General features: G+C 34.4%; 1 protein-coding gene across 2 annotated transcripts; it reads left to right on the top strand.

Annotated features, from left to right (window-relative positions):
* The first annotated feature begins 666 nt into the window (after positions 1-666).
* LOC132299485 (leucine-rich repeat receptor protein kinase HPCA1-like) lies at positions 667-11,774 on the top strand. 2 transcript variants are annotated; one of them, XM_059796146.1, is made up of 19 exons: positions 667-972; positions 1,672-1,792; positions 1,893-1,964; positions 2,732-2,806; positions 2,917-2,988; positions 3,937-4,098; positions 4,197-4,271; positions 4,718-4,789; positions 4,892-4,963; positions 5,100-5,168; positions 5,367-5,441; positions 6,902-6,973; positions 7,147-7,290; positions 7,449-7,927; positions 8,034-8,189; positions 8,302-8,438; positions 8,987-9,206; positions 10,068-10,303; positions 10,962-11,774. In XM_059796146.1, exons 1-19 carry the CDS (start codon positions 891-893, stop codon positions 11,433-11,435), a joined length of 2,865 nt encoding a protein of 954 aa, XP_059652129.1. In that variant the 5' UTR covers positions 667-890; the 3' UTR covers positions 11,436-11,774. The 2 variants fall into 2 exon arrangements, with proteins under 2 accessions (XP_059652129.1, XP_059652130.1); XM_059796147.1 differs by lacking the exon at positions 4,892-4,963.
* Positions 11,775-17,143: the final 5,369 nt, after the last annotated feature.

The following is a 17,143-nucleotide window of genomic DNA, read 5'->3' on the forward strand; positions in this document are numbered from 1 at the left end:
TATCAGTCCTAGTGTTATTATATTATATTTGATCACATAAATGAATAAACTCGAACATTAAATTCAGGCACTCTAAGTTCTAAGAGCTAATTTGATATGATGTAATAAAATAAAATAAAGTGAAATGAAATGTATTTTTTTTTTTCATTCTTGTGTTTAGTGTTAGTTTTAAAGTTGAAATCATCATTTCCCACTATTCTTGGAGAATGGTCATTCTATCAAAATTATTCAACTTTTCACCAAAAAAAATGACCATTCTATTCTTATCTTATTCCATTCCCACCTCCATTCTCATTCCATTCAAATTCATTCCACCACACCAAACTAGCTTTAAGAGGCATAATAGCGTTGCTAGGGATCCTTGAGTTAATCTAGCTTTTGAATTACATTCCTAATTTAAATATTGTGTATGTTATGAGACCGTTATACATGTCTCAAAGAAAAAAAAAATGTCAGACATTCTAAATTCGTTAATAAATAATATATATGATTTACGAAAGATCGCATATTTTTAAAATTTGCAGCTCTTTGGGAGCCAAAGTAACTGTGGTGAGTCGATTTTTTTGTTTTTTAGTTGGCACCAGGACTTCCCAACTGCTCCAAGCCCCGGGGGCATGAGTCGATTTTTTTGTTACCAAACATTACATATGATTATATATTAGATTCGTATAGTTTTGGGAAAGTGGGGATGGTTGGTTGAAACTTTAATGGAGACTTGGCGGCTGAATATTATACTGCATTGAAACTCTGCATTAATGAATTAAATGAAAGCCATAAACAGTAGGCCAGTGTCATTCAGATATTTTCTATCTCTTGAAGACTTCAGTTTTAATTCACAATTCAAACTGTAAAAGAGTGGTGAAGGTTTGATCTTCATAAGATTTGGAGTGATGGGTTTCAAAGTGCAGATGTTTCTGCTTTTTATTTCAATCCAAAGTGTGGTTACAAGAGTGGAGGCAGATAATCAAGATTGTAAGTTTGTTCATCTCTTAGTCACAATGTTCTACTTCATTCACTATATGATTGGTTCACCTACTGTTTGTTGATTTGTGTGTGATAGAGCTTCATCGCATGCTTCTTTAGATTTAGCTCATTTTCAATCTTCTTATAGATAATCTCTGTTTGTGTGCTGAGAAAATGAAGGAAAAGTAAAGAAACTGAATGTTGATCTGTGTCCTTTCATTTTTCCTTCAAAGAATGAACTAGTCAAATCAACTAAGCTAAATTTTCAATGCTCATTATGTCTAAACTAAGGTTGATATTCCCTTTGTTTCTTAAATTTTTAGAGTATAGACAGTTAAGCTTTGCCCACAATTTTCATAATTATTTGTTTGTTCCGAAGAGAATAATCTTAAAATCTGATTTAGAAATTACACTCATAAATCATATCCCTCAGGCGGCATATTACTGAATACTGACAATTCTTTCTCTTTTAAGGGTTTGATAATACTTAACATGTTCTTGATTATACTTTTCTGGTAATATGAGTTATTTTTTTAATCCAAATTTATCCTCAAAATTCAACGGCTAAAGCTAATGCTTCTTCTCAGTTATTGATTCCTTCTGATGGTCAGTTAGTCCATAGTATGTTTGATAGTTAATCTATGAAAAAAATGGTTTTTGATGCTCAAAATGGTAAAGTAATTTTTAATTTCTGAATTTGTGTCGCAGTTGCTCCTCTAAAATCTCTCATGGATGGCTGGAAGAACACACCATCCAGTTGGATTAACTCCGATCCATGTGCCAATGATTGGGAAGGAATCGGGTGCACCAATTCACGCGTGACTTCCATGTAAGTCCTTGGTTTGTTTTCATCATGTTGTTGCTAATGGAAAATAACTCATTCTGCCTCGTCATATATTTGAGATTAATCTGACCAATTTCAATTTCAGAACACTATCAAGCATGAACTTGGCTGGTCAGCTGGCTGGAGATATTGACTCACTATCTGAGTTACAGACTCTGTATGTGTTCCATGCTCACTCTTCCTCTTCTCCCTTACATGGAATCCAAATTGTGGTTCTTCGTCTTTTCAGATACCATCTTTCTTCTGATTGCAGTACCGCAATAGACTCGTGTTCACAGCAAAATTTGTGGACTCCTCGGACATGCCCTTGTGGACTAAACATTTTAGAAACTCATTAGAGTAAAAAATATCTCTATGGGGTTAACTTTTTCAGGTTTTTTTTATTAATTTAAGGGATGTTATGTCTGGGAGAAACGTAATTAATCTGCTACATTTCATTAAACAAATTTGATTGATGAGTTTGACTAGCGTCCTTTACTTGGAACATCCAAATGCTACCTTAAAAATAACCCTTCAAAGTCCTATGTGTGACACAATAAGAAAAAACCATGATGAATTTTTCTTTGTTTCTGTTTAATTATTTTGCATCATAATTATATTATCTTAATAATTTTTTTATTACAGGATATGGCACCATGAGTAATGGTGTTATAACTATATTTTCCCCACTTATCCCCCCCCCCTCCCCCCCCCCCCCTCTCTCTCTCTCTCTCATGCACGCTCATGGAAGCATGCACACAAAAACAATATCTATGCATGTATCTGTTTCTCTTCAATGCTAATATGGAAAGATTCTTCACCCCTTACATGAGTGTGATTATTCCTTATTTTACTAATAGAAGCTGTTTGAAATGGTCTTTTAATTTTCATTTTCCTGGAAAGAATTAGTGAAACTGGTATTTGATTATCTGCCTCTGTGTACAGGGATCTATCATATAACAAGGGCTTAACAGGATCTCTTCCCTCATCAATTGGAAATTTAAAGAAGTTATCAAACTTGTAAGGAATTTTTTTATTGTTTTAATAAAGTATTAGCTGATAATTAAATGGCAGTTACAATGCTCTACCGATTAAATGATAATAAACCAATTGATTCTACTCTGCATCAGAATTCTGGTTGGTTGCAGTTTCACTGGTCTGATTCCAGCATCAATAGGATCTCTCCAGCAGCTGGTTTTCTTGTAAGGATTTCAAATCTGTTCTTCTTGTTCTATTTTTAATGCGAGAGTTAATGAAAATGCAAATGTTGGATGTGAGTTTTGAAATATAACTTGCATTTAAAAGAGGCTAGAAGTGGCGTTCGCACAAATTTTTATCTTAGTTGACAGTCTGTTCCAGAACTGTGACTCCAAGCTTGTCGTTATGAATGCTTAAGATTCAAATTCCTTTGTGATATTAGTCTATGATGGTGTTATCATAGATTTCAAACTAATATGGTTGCAAAATCAAACTCGTTGTACAACACCATAACTGAAATCATTTCATCTTCTGGAATAATTATACTAGAGTGAAACTAAAAAGGTTATATACTACAGTTTAAAAGCCTTGACAAATAAACAATGACTGTTTTCCTTAATTATGATTGCAACAAAAAGAACTATCTTAAAGAACTGACCTGACCAATGCTTTCTTATTGTATATGATTTTGATTTTAAAAAATTTATGAACTTTGATGCTCTCGTATTGTACAGAAGCTTGATTTGAAATAAAGTTATACAATAAAATTCATTACAAATTTGATTTTGTTGCAAGATATTTGTCCTTTTCTACAAATTTGTATACCTTGTATGTATATGTGTTATTTGAGCATTTCCTATGCATCGCAAACTCTTAAACCTGATGAAGACAAGCACTTCCACCATCATGCTTCCGCACAAAATCTTGCTGCTTGCTTTCAAGACTACACAATTGCACAAGGGATCTAATTTGTGATTCTTTCAATCTAGCATCAGAAGCTCCATTATTTTAATTTATATGAGTTGTGCTTTACATGTTTGTATTCCACAAATTTAAAGCTGAAATGTGCCAGTAAGTAAAGTGACTTGGGATTTTCAGTGCAGTTCCATGTCTTCATTTTTTTCTTTTTCTTTTTTTCTCTTTTTAATAGTTCTTCATTTTGTCTTCTGCAGGTCTCTAAATTCTAATAGCTTCAGCGGACCAATACCACCGTCCATTGGAAATCTATCAAATCTATATTGGCTAGATCTTGCTGATAACAAACTGAGTGGAACTATCCCAGTCTCTGATGGGATCACACCTGGTTTGGATATGCTATTTCACACGAAGCACTTGTAAGTTCTATAATCTCAAGTATGTTTGAGCTACTAGTTCCTATTACTTTGATCTTTACTTTCTTCCTAGTAATAATCACTAAATATGTTTACTACAGTCACTTTGGAAATAATCAACTATCCGGTGAAATTCCACCACAGCTATTCAGCTCAAACATGGTTCTGATACATTTGTAAGTTCCATTGAATTGACTACTTATCACAAGAATCAGTAGTATATTACTCGAGCGTCTGCATAAAATAATTCATTGGATATGCTTTACATCTTTAAGGTTTGCTTACTTGCATATTAACTAGGAGAAAAGAAAAGTAGCAAGATTTCATGCTGAAAAAGAATATATATTAACATAGGAAAGATATAGACAACTTTTCTCTCTCTCTTTTTTCTTTTCCTGCCTTTTTTAGTATCAGTTTTCCTGTGGATACCCCCTTCAAATTACTTGATATATCTGAATAATGCATATCTTGAATTTTTTATTTAGTGATATTTTCTTTTATCTAACGAGGAGTGTTAAATTTAATACAACCACCTATTCTCAAATGATTTTTTTTTGAATCTGGACATTACTTTCGGTATGGTCATATAATCATACATAATATATTTATATATTGTTTACAGGCTTCTTGATAGCAACCAGCTAACCGGCAGCATTCCTTCCTCACTGGGACTTGTGCAGACTTTGGAGGTGGTGTGAGTATTTCTGTCACATACTTGAGCAAAATTAAGTTAAGATTCTTGCAAACTGTGAATTTCTATGAGGCTTTCGTATTTAATATCTTGTGTTAACAACAGACGCCTTGATAGAAATTCATTAAGAGGACCAGTTCCAGCAAACTTTAACAACCTTTTACATGTGAAGGAGCTGTAAGTACATAAAAGATATATATATATATATATATATATATATATATATATATATATATATATTTAAGAAGTCAACATTATCCTGTAATGGACTTTCTGCTTTTTTTCAGTTTGGCTTCTGATTGTTCACTTTCAGGTTCTTGTCCAACAATAAACTCACTGGTCCACTACCAAATCTTACTGGCATGGATTACCTCTCTTATGTGTAAGTAGCTGATATTACTAACGTCATCGATTAAAACAACTTGATCCTCCAACTGTTTTCTGAAATATCATTTTTTAGCTTCTTGTTCCCTCTTCCGAAACATCTGCCTTTAATTTGCTGTTATTTTATTTTGACAATTATATCAGTTGGTAGTGTTCTTATTTTCTATTCTTCAACCGAAATGTTATTAATTTGCAGGGATATGAGCAATAACTTATTTGATGCATCAAGTCTTCCTCCATGGGTTTCATCCTTTCCATCTTTGACAACACTGTAATCTCTCTCTCTCTCTCTCTCTCTCTCTCTCTCATACACACACACATACAGTGGCATAGCCAGGAATTTCTTTCTGTGGGGGCAATCTTTAATAGCAATAATATATATATATATAAAATTTGAACCAAAACAATATATGTAAAAATTAAAACATTGATTCATTATATTTCTATTCAATACATTCACAATGGTTTTTCAGATTATTAATTGCTTTTTCAAAATTGAGTTCATTCAATTAAATATACTAAAAAAAATCATATTCAATGAATAAAGAATAAAATATAAAAAAGAAAATAACACTGGTACCTAACTGTTCTAATATATCACATATGTAAAATAAATAAAAATCCATAATAACATTTGTGATTTCATTGATTTGGGCTGCAAATAAAAACAAATTCCAAGTCTTATTTAGATAATAATAATTAGTAACACAATTACACAAACTAAATTTTAAAAGAACAAGAAGCCCTAAAATAATTTTGATAGTAATATTTAATAATTTTTCTAATTAAATTGAAAATTTAGATGAAATATATATATATATATATATATATATATCAAATTACCTGTCGACTGACCGAGTCTCTGTCCACTGGTAAATGGTTGCTCCGCTGGTTTTGTTTAGATTGTGAAAAATGTTGAGGATTGAAGATGTGATGGAAACAATCTATTTATTTGTGGTAAGGTCAAAAGTGTGACATAACACCTTGATGAAATGCTTTTTTTTTTTTAGAAAGTAGAATAGAATATAATATTTTAAGAAAGTGGAAATAAATATCATATTTTATGGGAAAGTGATAAATTGATAGCTATCTTATATATATTTACAATCATGTCATGATTTTATTCCTTTGTTTTGTCCTTTAATTTTATTTTTTATTTTTTTTGGTGTAAATCCGTGAATGAGCTTTTGGTTATATATATATATATATAGTATATAGTATATATATATATGTGCACTGTCAGATTTTAGAGGGGACAATTATACAAATATAAAAATCTTTTTATATAAAATTTTCAAAAAATTAAAAGTTGAGTGGGGCAGTTGCCCCCACTTGTCCCTCTGTGGCTACGCCATTGCACACACATAAAAGAAGCTCACATACAACTTGAATCAAGGATTCTACGAACTGCGTGGGACGCTGCACTAATCCACTTCCACCTTTGTTTCTTTATCTAGGGACTCGTATTGTATTGAAACACAGTAATCATGCCTTTTATCAAAACCTCAATCATGTGTCCTAAGCCTTCACCTTGACAATGTAGTAGCTTCAATTCTGAATATGCCACTCCTTACTGATCTTTGCTATACATATCTAAACCATCTAAGCAACTTTCTATATTATTGTCCTCATTTCGTGGTGAATGAACTAATTGTTAAATCTCACTCAGTGTAAAGAAGAAGATTTGAAGTGTTCTTTATAAAATATAATCTACTAAACTTTTCATGGCAGAAAGATGGAACGGACGAGACTTCAAGGACAAATTCCAGTTGAGCTCTTCAGCCTTTCTGGATTACAAACTGTGTGAGTATCAGCTTAATCTCATATAATGCTGGATTTAGTTTGTTAAGTTTTGAGGAATCCAGATAAAAAACCATGCAAATTCCTGAGATTTCAACAAAGCCGATTCTCATTATATGTTTACATTATGATAGTGGTGGTAATAAGCAAACTTCATTTTTGACTTGTGATGACAGCGTACTAAGAAACAACCAGCTTAATGGCACCTTGGATATTGGCTCCAGCCATAGCAATCAGCTGCAACTCATCGACTTGCAGTACAATCTCATTTCCGGCTTTATGCAAAGAGCAGAAAACAATATTGAGCCGAAAACAATAATGTAAGCTTTAATATTCCTCTGTTGTCTATGACAATAATAAAGAACTGACCATTACATTATTATTTGGAAGTTCAAATGACAGGATGCAAGATATTTACTATAATTTTCTTTTCATTTTTATAAACCACAATGCCGTGATTCTCAACTATTTGCTGCAGTCTTTTAGGCAATCCAATTTGTGAGGAAACGAAAACAACAACAGAAAAATACTGCACCATTCACCAGTCCAATATTTCATATTCAACACCACATAATTGTGAGCCTGCTCCCTGCAGCTCAGATCAAATTTCCAGCCCCAACTGTAAATGCGCATATCCATACATGGGCACCCTATTTTTCAGAGCTCCTTCCTTCTCAAACCTGGGGAACTCTAGTGTCTATGTTCCTCTCCAAGACAAGCTAATGCTTTCTTTTAACTCACATGGACTCCTGGTGGATTCTGTTTCTCTGAGTAATGCAACCAAAAATTCGAATGATTACCTTTTATTGAGCCTAGAAGTTTTTCCATCTGGCCAAGAACATTTCAACCGAACTGGAATTTCTCGGATTGGGTTTGTGCTGAGCAACCAAACTTTCAAGCCCCCTCCCGATTTTGGACCCTTTTATTTCATTGCTGCCGAATATAGTCACTTTGCAGGTAATTAAGTATTTCAATTGAATGTGAGAGAAATTTGTCCCAAAGTTTGTTCTATCTCATTGTGATTCATTTGAGTCTCATTCTCTCCATCTATATTGTCATGCAGAAGTATCTAAACAAACAAATAAATCAAGTATCGGTATTATCATTGGAGCAGCAGTTGGTGGTTCTGTTCTTGTGCTATTGTTACTCTCTGCAGGAGTTTATGCTTTAAAACAAAAGAAAAGAGCTGAAAGAGCTACTAAACAGAATGATCCTTTTGGTAAGATAAGAAATGAATTGTGACAAAGCGTTTTCCAACTAAACTTATTATGGTATTTACTGATTTTTTTTTTTTTTTTTTTTTTCTCCGCTTTATTGTCATGCTATTGCAGCATCTTGGGATTCTAATAAACACAGTGGAGGCATCCCTCAGTTGGATAAAGCAAGATGTTTCTTGTTTGAAGAGCTTCAGAAATGCACCAACAATTTTTCAGAAGAGAACGCTATTGGATCTGGGGGTTACGGGAAGGTTAAAATTTTACATTTATTGTTTGAGAAAAAAATCTGTCTGTTCATTCTCCTTTTCTTGGTAAACAGCGTGCATGCTAATACCATGATCTAATACACATAGGTGTAGACTATTCCTTTCTCAGACTGTAGGCTCCATTTTACTCCACTCCTCCTGCAGATATGACTCAAGTTCAGATGGCATAGGCAAATAGTTTTGTCATTTATGCAACAAAATCTCTGAATTTTCACAATTTCAGAATCATCTACAAGTTTCAAATCAATAGTACCTAATTAGTGTGTGTATTTGACAATGAATTCTTGCATGTTATCAACGTATCAAATTATTCCCGAAGTTCTTGTATACTTGAACAAGTTACTATATAAGTTCTAGAAAGCATAGTTTATCTTTTCCAGTACTTTTTGCGTTTTCCACTGGATTTCGTTTGCTTGAATAATTTTTCCCCGTAAAAGAATTTCTTCATCAACATGGTTTCTCGCCCTTCACAGAATTTTTTTTCCCAGACATTCATGTCGCCGAATAGTTTTCAGATTCTGAACTTGTCACAGGTATACAGGGGCACTCTTCCCACTGGTCAACTGATTGCTATTAAAAGATCTCAAGAAGGATCCAGGCAGGGTGGTAATGAATTCAAAGCTGAGATTGAGATGTTATCAAGGGTTCATCATAAGAATGTTGTCAGCCTTGTTGGTTTCTGTTTTGATAAAAGTGAACAAATGCTGGTCTATGAGTATGTTCCAAATGGTTCACTAAAGGAAAGCCTTTCAGGTACTTGAACTTGTTATCTATCCTTCTCATCTAATATGGAATTTGTTAATAATTGCAATTCAGTTGCTTGTTCTATATGTAAAGAAAGGAAGGGAAGGACAGTTTTTATATCTTTGTACCAATATACCCTTATTAAGTCTGAGTGAATTTCGATAAGGTTTAACAAGTTAGTAAATAACTGAAGGTTAAAATTGGTATTACCTTTTTTGGATTAGTTATTCTTTCTTTCCCTCCTCTCTTTGGCCCAATTTTGGACGGATAGAAAAACAAGAAGCTAGGAGGGATGCTTCCTCCCTTCTTTGCTTCCTCCATCTATTCCCCCCCCCCCCCCCCCCCCTCTCCATCACTCATCCATCCCTCCTTAATCCTTCCTTCCAACCAAACATAGCATTAATCTTTCTGTATCACTGTCTGTGAGATCAATCTCCTAGCATCAAGCTACAAAAGTAATAAAAGAATCCGATTAGAGCACAAAGGCGGCAAGATTCATGCAGTTCAGCAGTGGACTAACACCCCAGAGGAACCAAAAATTATTTTCCATCTCTGATAATAGAATTACATTAACATTTTTCTCAAATCAAGAAATTTGATGTTCGATATTACCTCTATTTTTTTCTACCAGCAGAATAAACTTAAGCCTGATTCAAAACCCCACCTCCCTAACAACACCATGTTATAGGGGTATATTTGGACCTTGGAAAGCATTGATAAAATTTAAGGAATTTTCACAAGACTGACAAAATAAAGTGTTTGATATTTTCATGTGTTTCCTGCATGATGAACTACTCTATAGATTAGTATTTTTGAGCTGAGAAACACAGTTTTTAAAATCTTTTCGATTTTAACACACCGTCTGTGCAGGAAAGTCGGGGATCAAGTTGGATTGGATGAGGAGACTTCGAGTAGCCCTTGGTGCAGCCAGAGGTCTGGCATATCTGCATGAGCTTGTCAATCCTCCCATAATACATAGGGACATCAAATCAAACAACATTCTACTGGATTCACACTTGAATGCAAAAGTTGCTGATTTTGGTCTCTCGAAGGTTATGAGTGATGCTGATGCGAGCCATATAAGTACTCAAGTCAAAGGGACAATGGTTAGTACAAAATCCTCTAACCTACTCACAAGAAAAACTCTAATTTGCTATAAATAAATAATAAAAAGTGAAAATGACTTCGGTTTCTGAAGGTTATTCCTGAAATTTCAAATTTAACCTGTTCACAAAGTTCAATTGTGAAAATATTTTCTGGAACTACAAGTGTCATTAACTGGTTATAATCGTAGCTGCATCAGTTAAACCAAGAACCAGATCCGGGATATGGAAAATTTCCCACTGCTTAGTGTTCGAGGCTGAATAAGATTATTTACAAACTCTGTATTTTCTTAAAGGAATTAAAGTTATTTATAAATATTCTTATTGAGTAATTGCTTAGAAGTTTATGCACTTGCTTCAATAGTCACATGGAAGGTATGGTGGCTTTTCTAAACTAACTTCCAGACTCTAATTCCAAATGAAGCCTCATTAGCACTTCCTGAACCATTTTTTGGATTCTTTGGACAGTTGGACTCGTCTTGATGAAGACAGCATTAATTGATATAAAGCACACATAACTTGATTAACATCTAATAGTTGGTAAAAGAACATCAAGAAATCATAATGGTGTTGTGAGGATTAAATGCTCGAGTTCGCTGAAAAATCTACAATATTTCTCTAGCGTTGTAGACTGAAAGGTGGATTTTATTTCCTGGTGCAGGGCTACTTAGATCCCGAATATTACATGACGCAGCAGTTGACTGAGAAGAGCGACGTATATAGCTTTGGAGTGCTAATTCTGGAGCTGGTAACTGCAAGGAAGCCGATTGAGAAAGGAGTATACATTGTAAGAGAGATACGGCAAACTATGGACAAGACTAAAGAACTATATAACCTTCAAGGGATTATTGACCCAAACTTTGGTTTGGGAATCACACTGAAAGGTTTAGAGAAGTTCGTAGAACTGGCAATGAGGTGCGTCGAAGAATCCAGAGCTGACAGGCCTACAATGAGTGAGGTGGTAAAAGAGATAGAGAGCATAATGGAGTTGGCTGGTTTGAACCCTAACGCTGATTCGGCATCCACTTCAGCAAGCTATGAAGCGGCCAGTAAGGGATCCGGCCATCCTTACAGTAATGAGAGCCTCTTTTCTCGTAGCGATGGCTTTACACCTGCAAAGTTAGATCCCCAATGAGTAAGAGTTTCATCTTACATTAAGAATGGTGAATTGGGTAGCACTTGGCTGGTCCTGTCCGAATGCATTTGAGTGATATTTGTAAGAGATGGAGAAGAACCAGAACTGTGATTGAAGCAAACTCTCAGCCTAATTTGGCTTTCAGGCTAGATCATGAATATGTAAAAATGGAGTGAGTCTCATGAACAATCAATTGTAAAAAAGTGGATAAATTGAAGAAGAAAATCGTAATATTGCTGTATGTAGGTGATATGTATTTTTTCTGTAAAATTTAATGTTGTTTCTTTGTACCAAAGCTTGATAAACAAAAAATTGCGCAATTTCTTTGTTCTGTTGTAAGTCCTCTGTAATGCTTCTGATGTGCTTTTGATGTTAAGTGGAAGTAGAACTGGCTATGCCAGTTGATTCAGGTGACGGTTCGGAATTTTCCCCAGAATCCTAGGTTTCTGGTTTCTAGCATGTTTACTGTGTTTTCTTTGTCAGTTCACACGAAATTGTCATAGCTCTGCTTTTTCGCTTGTGGATGTGGTTTCCAACAATGATTGAACAGGCTTAAATTGTTTTGTTGTGATTATGGTGTCTTATTCTGCCTTTTTTTTTTCTTCCCTAAATTTTATCAAGTCTCCTAACATTTGAAATTATTATATCTTGGGAAGCAAGAAGATTGTCTCCAATTTACAAGACACAATATTATCCTTTAACAGGTCTCGAACTTTCAACTTTTCTCTTTGAAGGAGAGATCATACCATCCCTTTAGTAAATTTTTGCACAAAAAATGCAATCCAGTCGTCACTCACACACACACAGATAGAGAGAAAAATTCAATAACGAATTCCATTAACAATTCACTAAGAATCAGAAGTAACAAGAGGTACCACGTTGGTATGATAAAATAGACGACTTTCTTTCTCCAATGAGAAAAATGGATAATCAACACAAACCTTCAAGTTATTTTTGGAACCACAAATTAAGTAACAATGAACTGACTAAACCACCAAGAAATAATTTATTATACTCATAAGAGATATAGCTTGGTTCAATGATAAACACTGGATAATGGCCTTGTAATTTTATTGCGGTCATTTCTATTCTAAATTAACTAAAAAAAAAATTGTGGGAACTCCAACTTCAAAACGATTTAAGACGGTCAGTTCCCTTGTTCCAGGAAGCCTTTTGGTCTGAGGTTCTGCACTGTATCCCGAACAGCATCTTCAACCGGTGTAAAGACTAATCCTAGATCGATCAACTTCTTTGCAGCATCTTTGCACGCCTTCAAACCTGGTTGTGTTTCCCCTGTAAACCTGTATTTCGTTGGAGTTTAGAGAGAGCAATATTTGAAAGCAGAAAGAAGATTTAGATAAAAGAAGAGGAGGACAATTGTTGAAGTTTGAAAACGAACGAATACATGAAAGGTTAAGAATTGAACAAAAGTTCAAGATGGCCAATCATACTGTAATTACTACATGACGCTCATAACATGAGCTGAAAATAGTTTATGTGGATGATATGGTGGTTACTGGTAATAAAGACAAAGAGGTTAGAAAACTCCAGAATTTTTAGCCAAGGAATTTGAGTGGAAGGATCTAGGTACTTGAAATATTTTTTGGGTATTGAGGTGGCCAGATCAAAGCATGGTATTTTCCTGTTCCAAAAGGAAGTATGTCTTGGATTTGTTGACTGAAACTGGGACGCTAGCTTGCAAACCAGCAGATACTCCAATTGAGCAAAACCACAAGTTAGGGGATGATAGGTATGTACTTATGGATTTGTCGTTGTAAAATACACTCCACGTAAAATTAAAACCTACAATCACTTAACTAAAAATGTCTAGTAATAAGTGTGGTCGATCCACGCATTCAAGTGAGTTTTTGTTTTGGAAAATGAGATTTTAAAACATTGATTTTGGAGTTTGTCACTAACTAGAATTAACTCAAATCATAGATAAATGAATATTGGAAAACAAATATTTAAAGCAATATTAGAATAAGAAAATTCAAGTATATATATTGAGAGCAAGAATTGATTGTAAGCAAATTAGTAGTCTATTTATATGCGTAATAGTCCTGGAGTCCATCATCCAGTTTTTGCAAACATAGGAGAGGGTTAAAGATCGTTTCCGCTGTAATATCTTCAACCTGAGTTTCTATATCTGGTATGCCTCTCTTCTTTATCAAATTTATGCATTGGAACCATGTTTCTATCTATGTTAGAAATTTCTTACATGTGGTATCAGAGCCAACATGGACTCTAATGCATAAATTTGATTTATTTGTTAACAATATATTGTTAATGGTATAGTATGAAATTTATATGCAATACATGTTTGAGATGAAAAAGGACACAGATATATATGTATATATATACTCTGTTTTTCATGTACGCGCATATATACACACTATGTATGCGTGAAAGTATCAAATATTTTAGTACAATTATATTGTATTACAAAAATGTATGCCTAAGATCTTCAAAATTTATGTGCATGCAAAGATATTGATATTCATATATATATCTATACTACTAATAAAAGTGGATTCAATGTATAATATTTATATACACTTTAAAATACTTATTTTAATTAAAAAAAATTTAAATGGTTTTCACGCTTCCCAAAGGACACAAACTTTGACAAAACTTTTACATCTATTGGTTTTATGATAAGATAAGATATCTGATACGAAATTTAAACATTTTTTTTTTATTATGGGTAAAGTACATTGACACCCCCTGAGGTTTGAGGAAAGGACAAGCAGAGGAAAGTTAGCCTGTTTTTGGACAATGACACCCCTTCAAGTTTGAAAAATGGACAAAGAGACCCCGAAGATGGTGAATTGACCTTATTACCCTTTCAAATAAAATTAACATTTTAATTGACTTAAATACCCTTTGATTGAACCCAAACCCAAACCCAAACCCGAACCCGCCTTATACAGTTCACCAGAGGAGAGAAAAGGGAGATCAGATGGATGGTGGTTGTGGCTGCGGTTGTAATGGTGGGTGTAGAGAGAGGGGGAAGAGAGGGGCGGCCTTAGTTGAAGAGATGAGGTGAAGAGGAAAGAGAGGAAGAAGATAGGAGAGAGATTGTGGTGATGGCTGCGACAGTGGGGGTGGCGGCGGCGATGACTGCGACAGTGGCAGCGAAACCCAGAAGCATCGGCGAAAGAAATTGCCGGCGAAACCCAGAAGCATCTGTATGTGTATATACACACACTACATATACTGCCACTGCCATCAACATCACCCCTCCGCCGTCGCCAACATCACACCTCAAACTCCGCCACCGCCGCCACATCATCACACCTCAGCCATCGGGGTTCACCCTTCACGCTCATCATCATCACACCTTCACGCGCTCCTTCTTCAGCGATGTTTTTTCGAAGCTCACCATCTGTCGCTGGGGTTCACCACCTCCTTCATGAAACCCTTGTAAGTTACAGATGAGGTTGTGGTGCTCACCATCTGCCGCCGGTGCTAACCACCTCAATTTCTCGGCCTTAGAAACCGACCGAAGCCACCTTTGCTAACCCTTGCTCCGGCTTCACCTCCTACCAACAACGGCCACATCTACAAGCTTTCTCTCACATACAGAGCTCACAGCAACCCTTATCGGCGGCGAAACCACCGATTTCATCCTCAACTGTCCACATTATCCAGATCTAAAGATGACGGAACCAATTGTAGAGTCAAGCCAAACGCCCCTCCTTCAGCAATCACTCCATACTCAAAGCTTCGCTCTACACTCAAACATCAACTCTTTGCCGCCGTCAAGAATCAAAGACGCCGGCGTAGGGAATATGTCTTTGTCAATCCTTGATCTGTTTGCTTCACGCTAGAAACTTGCGGCGGCGGCTGAGGAGTTATTTGAGGGTTTCTTGGAGGATGAAGGTGTCGGTGAAAGGAGTAACCAACATGTGAACGAAGGAGATGGTGAACCACTCGTCGGCCGGTGGTTGGAAGGTGTGGAAGTGGTGTCATGGCCGGGTCTGGGTTTGATAGGTTTACAATATACATATAGATATATAAATATAAATATATATATATATATATGTATGTATTGGTGTAATAAATGTATAAGGGTAAAAGAGTCATTTAAAAGTTTTGATATTTTATAATTTAAATTAATAAAATATTAAAGGGCAATCTTGACTTTTTACAAAATTTAAGGGGCTGTTTGGATCAAATTTTTGACCAGGGGGTGTGATTGTCCAAAAATAGGCTAACTTGTATCTACTTGTCCTTATGCCAAACCTCAGGGGGTGTTTGTGTACTTTACCCTTTTATTATTTATATATTTCTTAACATTTTTATATTATTTTGTATTTCAAATAAAACAATGAATTAATATCTTTTGAATTAAATTTTTGTTTTTAATAATTTAATTTAGAAACACGCAACGTTTCGTTATACTGATCTAACTGCACATTGCTTCCTTTCTTCAAGCGACACATACGTTCATGACTTTCCTTTTTTAAGGGAACACAAATGTTTAACAAAAGTTGCACATCGATCGGTAGATTGTGTTACGGTTATATATAAGTCAGGAAAGGACTTATTCAATAGGAAGTTTTGGCACGAAAACATTGAAATAGAAGAAAGACAAAACGAGATCTAGAGATGGTTGTTAACAAAGACGAGAAGTTTGGGAATTGTTGATTGAATCTTGTTGACGAAGAGCTGCAGAAATCATTCAGAAAGAAAGATTAAAAAGAGAAGAACACCCCCTGATCATCTCTATTTAACATTATCCAATCATTGACCTCTTTCATGAAAATACTATTAGAAATCTTCATGTGAAACTCTAACTCTGTATTCCTTATTGTACTTATAAATGTTTGCAATTTTAGGGTTATCTAACACAGTATATGGATGGTGGCCTCAATGATGCATCACCCAATGAGTTTCAGGTTTTTTTTTTCTTTTTCTTTTACTATCATGTGTGTGTGTATATATATATACACATATATATCTCTTTCTATTGGACTTGAGAAAGTATTATATATATTTTAACACTCTTGTAAACTAAACAAATTACTAATATTTTTTAAAACTGGATAGATTATTGTTGATAAATAATTAGTTTTACATTCAAACACCTTTTAAACCAAATTCCTATTCTCCTTCGTTGTTCATATTGATGGTTACGTAATTAAATTAAATCACCTCTCTAATGAAATTAGAATTGAAATTTTATTTTTCAATGAAAATAAATGATAGTAGATATAACCAATTTAGTAATATATCTTTCATTATCAAAGTCAACAGTTGTGCCATTTTTATCCGTATATATAAATTGTTAGCATATTTTACAATTTTGGATATGTCAAGTGTAATTAATTATAATAAATGAAAAAATTCAAACCTATGTAAGTTTCATATATACCAAGTTTTAACAATTAAGGAGTTACATTCACATTCAAACACTTCTTCTACCAAAAATTGGGATTATGAAAAAAAAGAAAAGAAAATTCTCATGCCATAGATTTAGATATGACTAAAGGGCTAGATTCACATGCATGTAATTAGGAGGATTTCAGGCGTGTTTAGATTCTTTACAATTAGCCAGCACGCCTTACATCATAATTCACTAATGTACATAATTATATCAAAAACTTTTAGGGTGAGTAATTCAAGTTTTCTAATGCTAGTGTTTATGGAGATACTTTTTAACTTTATTATCTAAAGTTTGTAATAGAATTTGTAGTTTGAAT

This window comes from Cornus florida, unplaced genomic scaffold (genome assembly GCF_030987335.1).
Source record: "Cornus florida cultivar Cherokee Brave unplaced genomic scaffold, ASM3098733v1 CherokeeBrave_3.0.0_Hap2_Chr03, whole genome shotgun sequence".
NCBI classification, from domain to species: Eukaryota; Viridiplantae; Streptophyta; class Magnoliopsida; order Cornales; family Cornaceae; genus Cornus; species Cornus florida.

What these genes read in the sequence shown, in the direction of transcription:
- LOC132299485 (XM_059796146.1), top strand. Translation starts at nt 891, where the DNA reads ATGGGTTTCAAAGTGCAGATGTTTCTGCTTTTTATTTCAATCCAAAGT. An exon ending in GGAGGCAGATAATCAAGATT is followed by an intron (nt 973 to 1,671) that starts GTAAGTTTGTTC and finishes TTTGTGTCGCAG; the next exon opens with TTGCTCCTCTAAAATCTCTC. An exon ending in GTGCAGACTTTGGAGGTGGT is followed by an intron (nt 4,790 to 4,891) that starts GTGAGTATTTCT and finishes TGTTAACAACAG; the next exon opens with ACGCCTTGATAGAAATTCAT.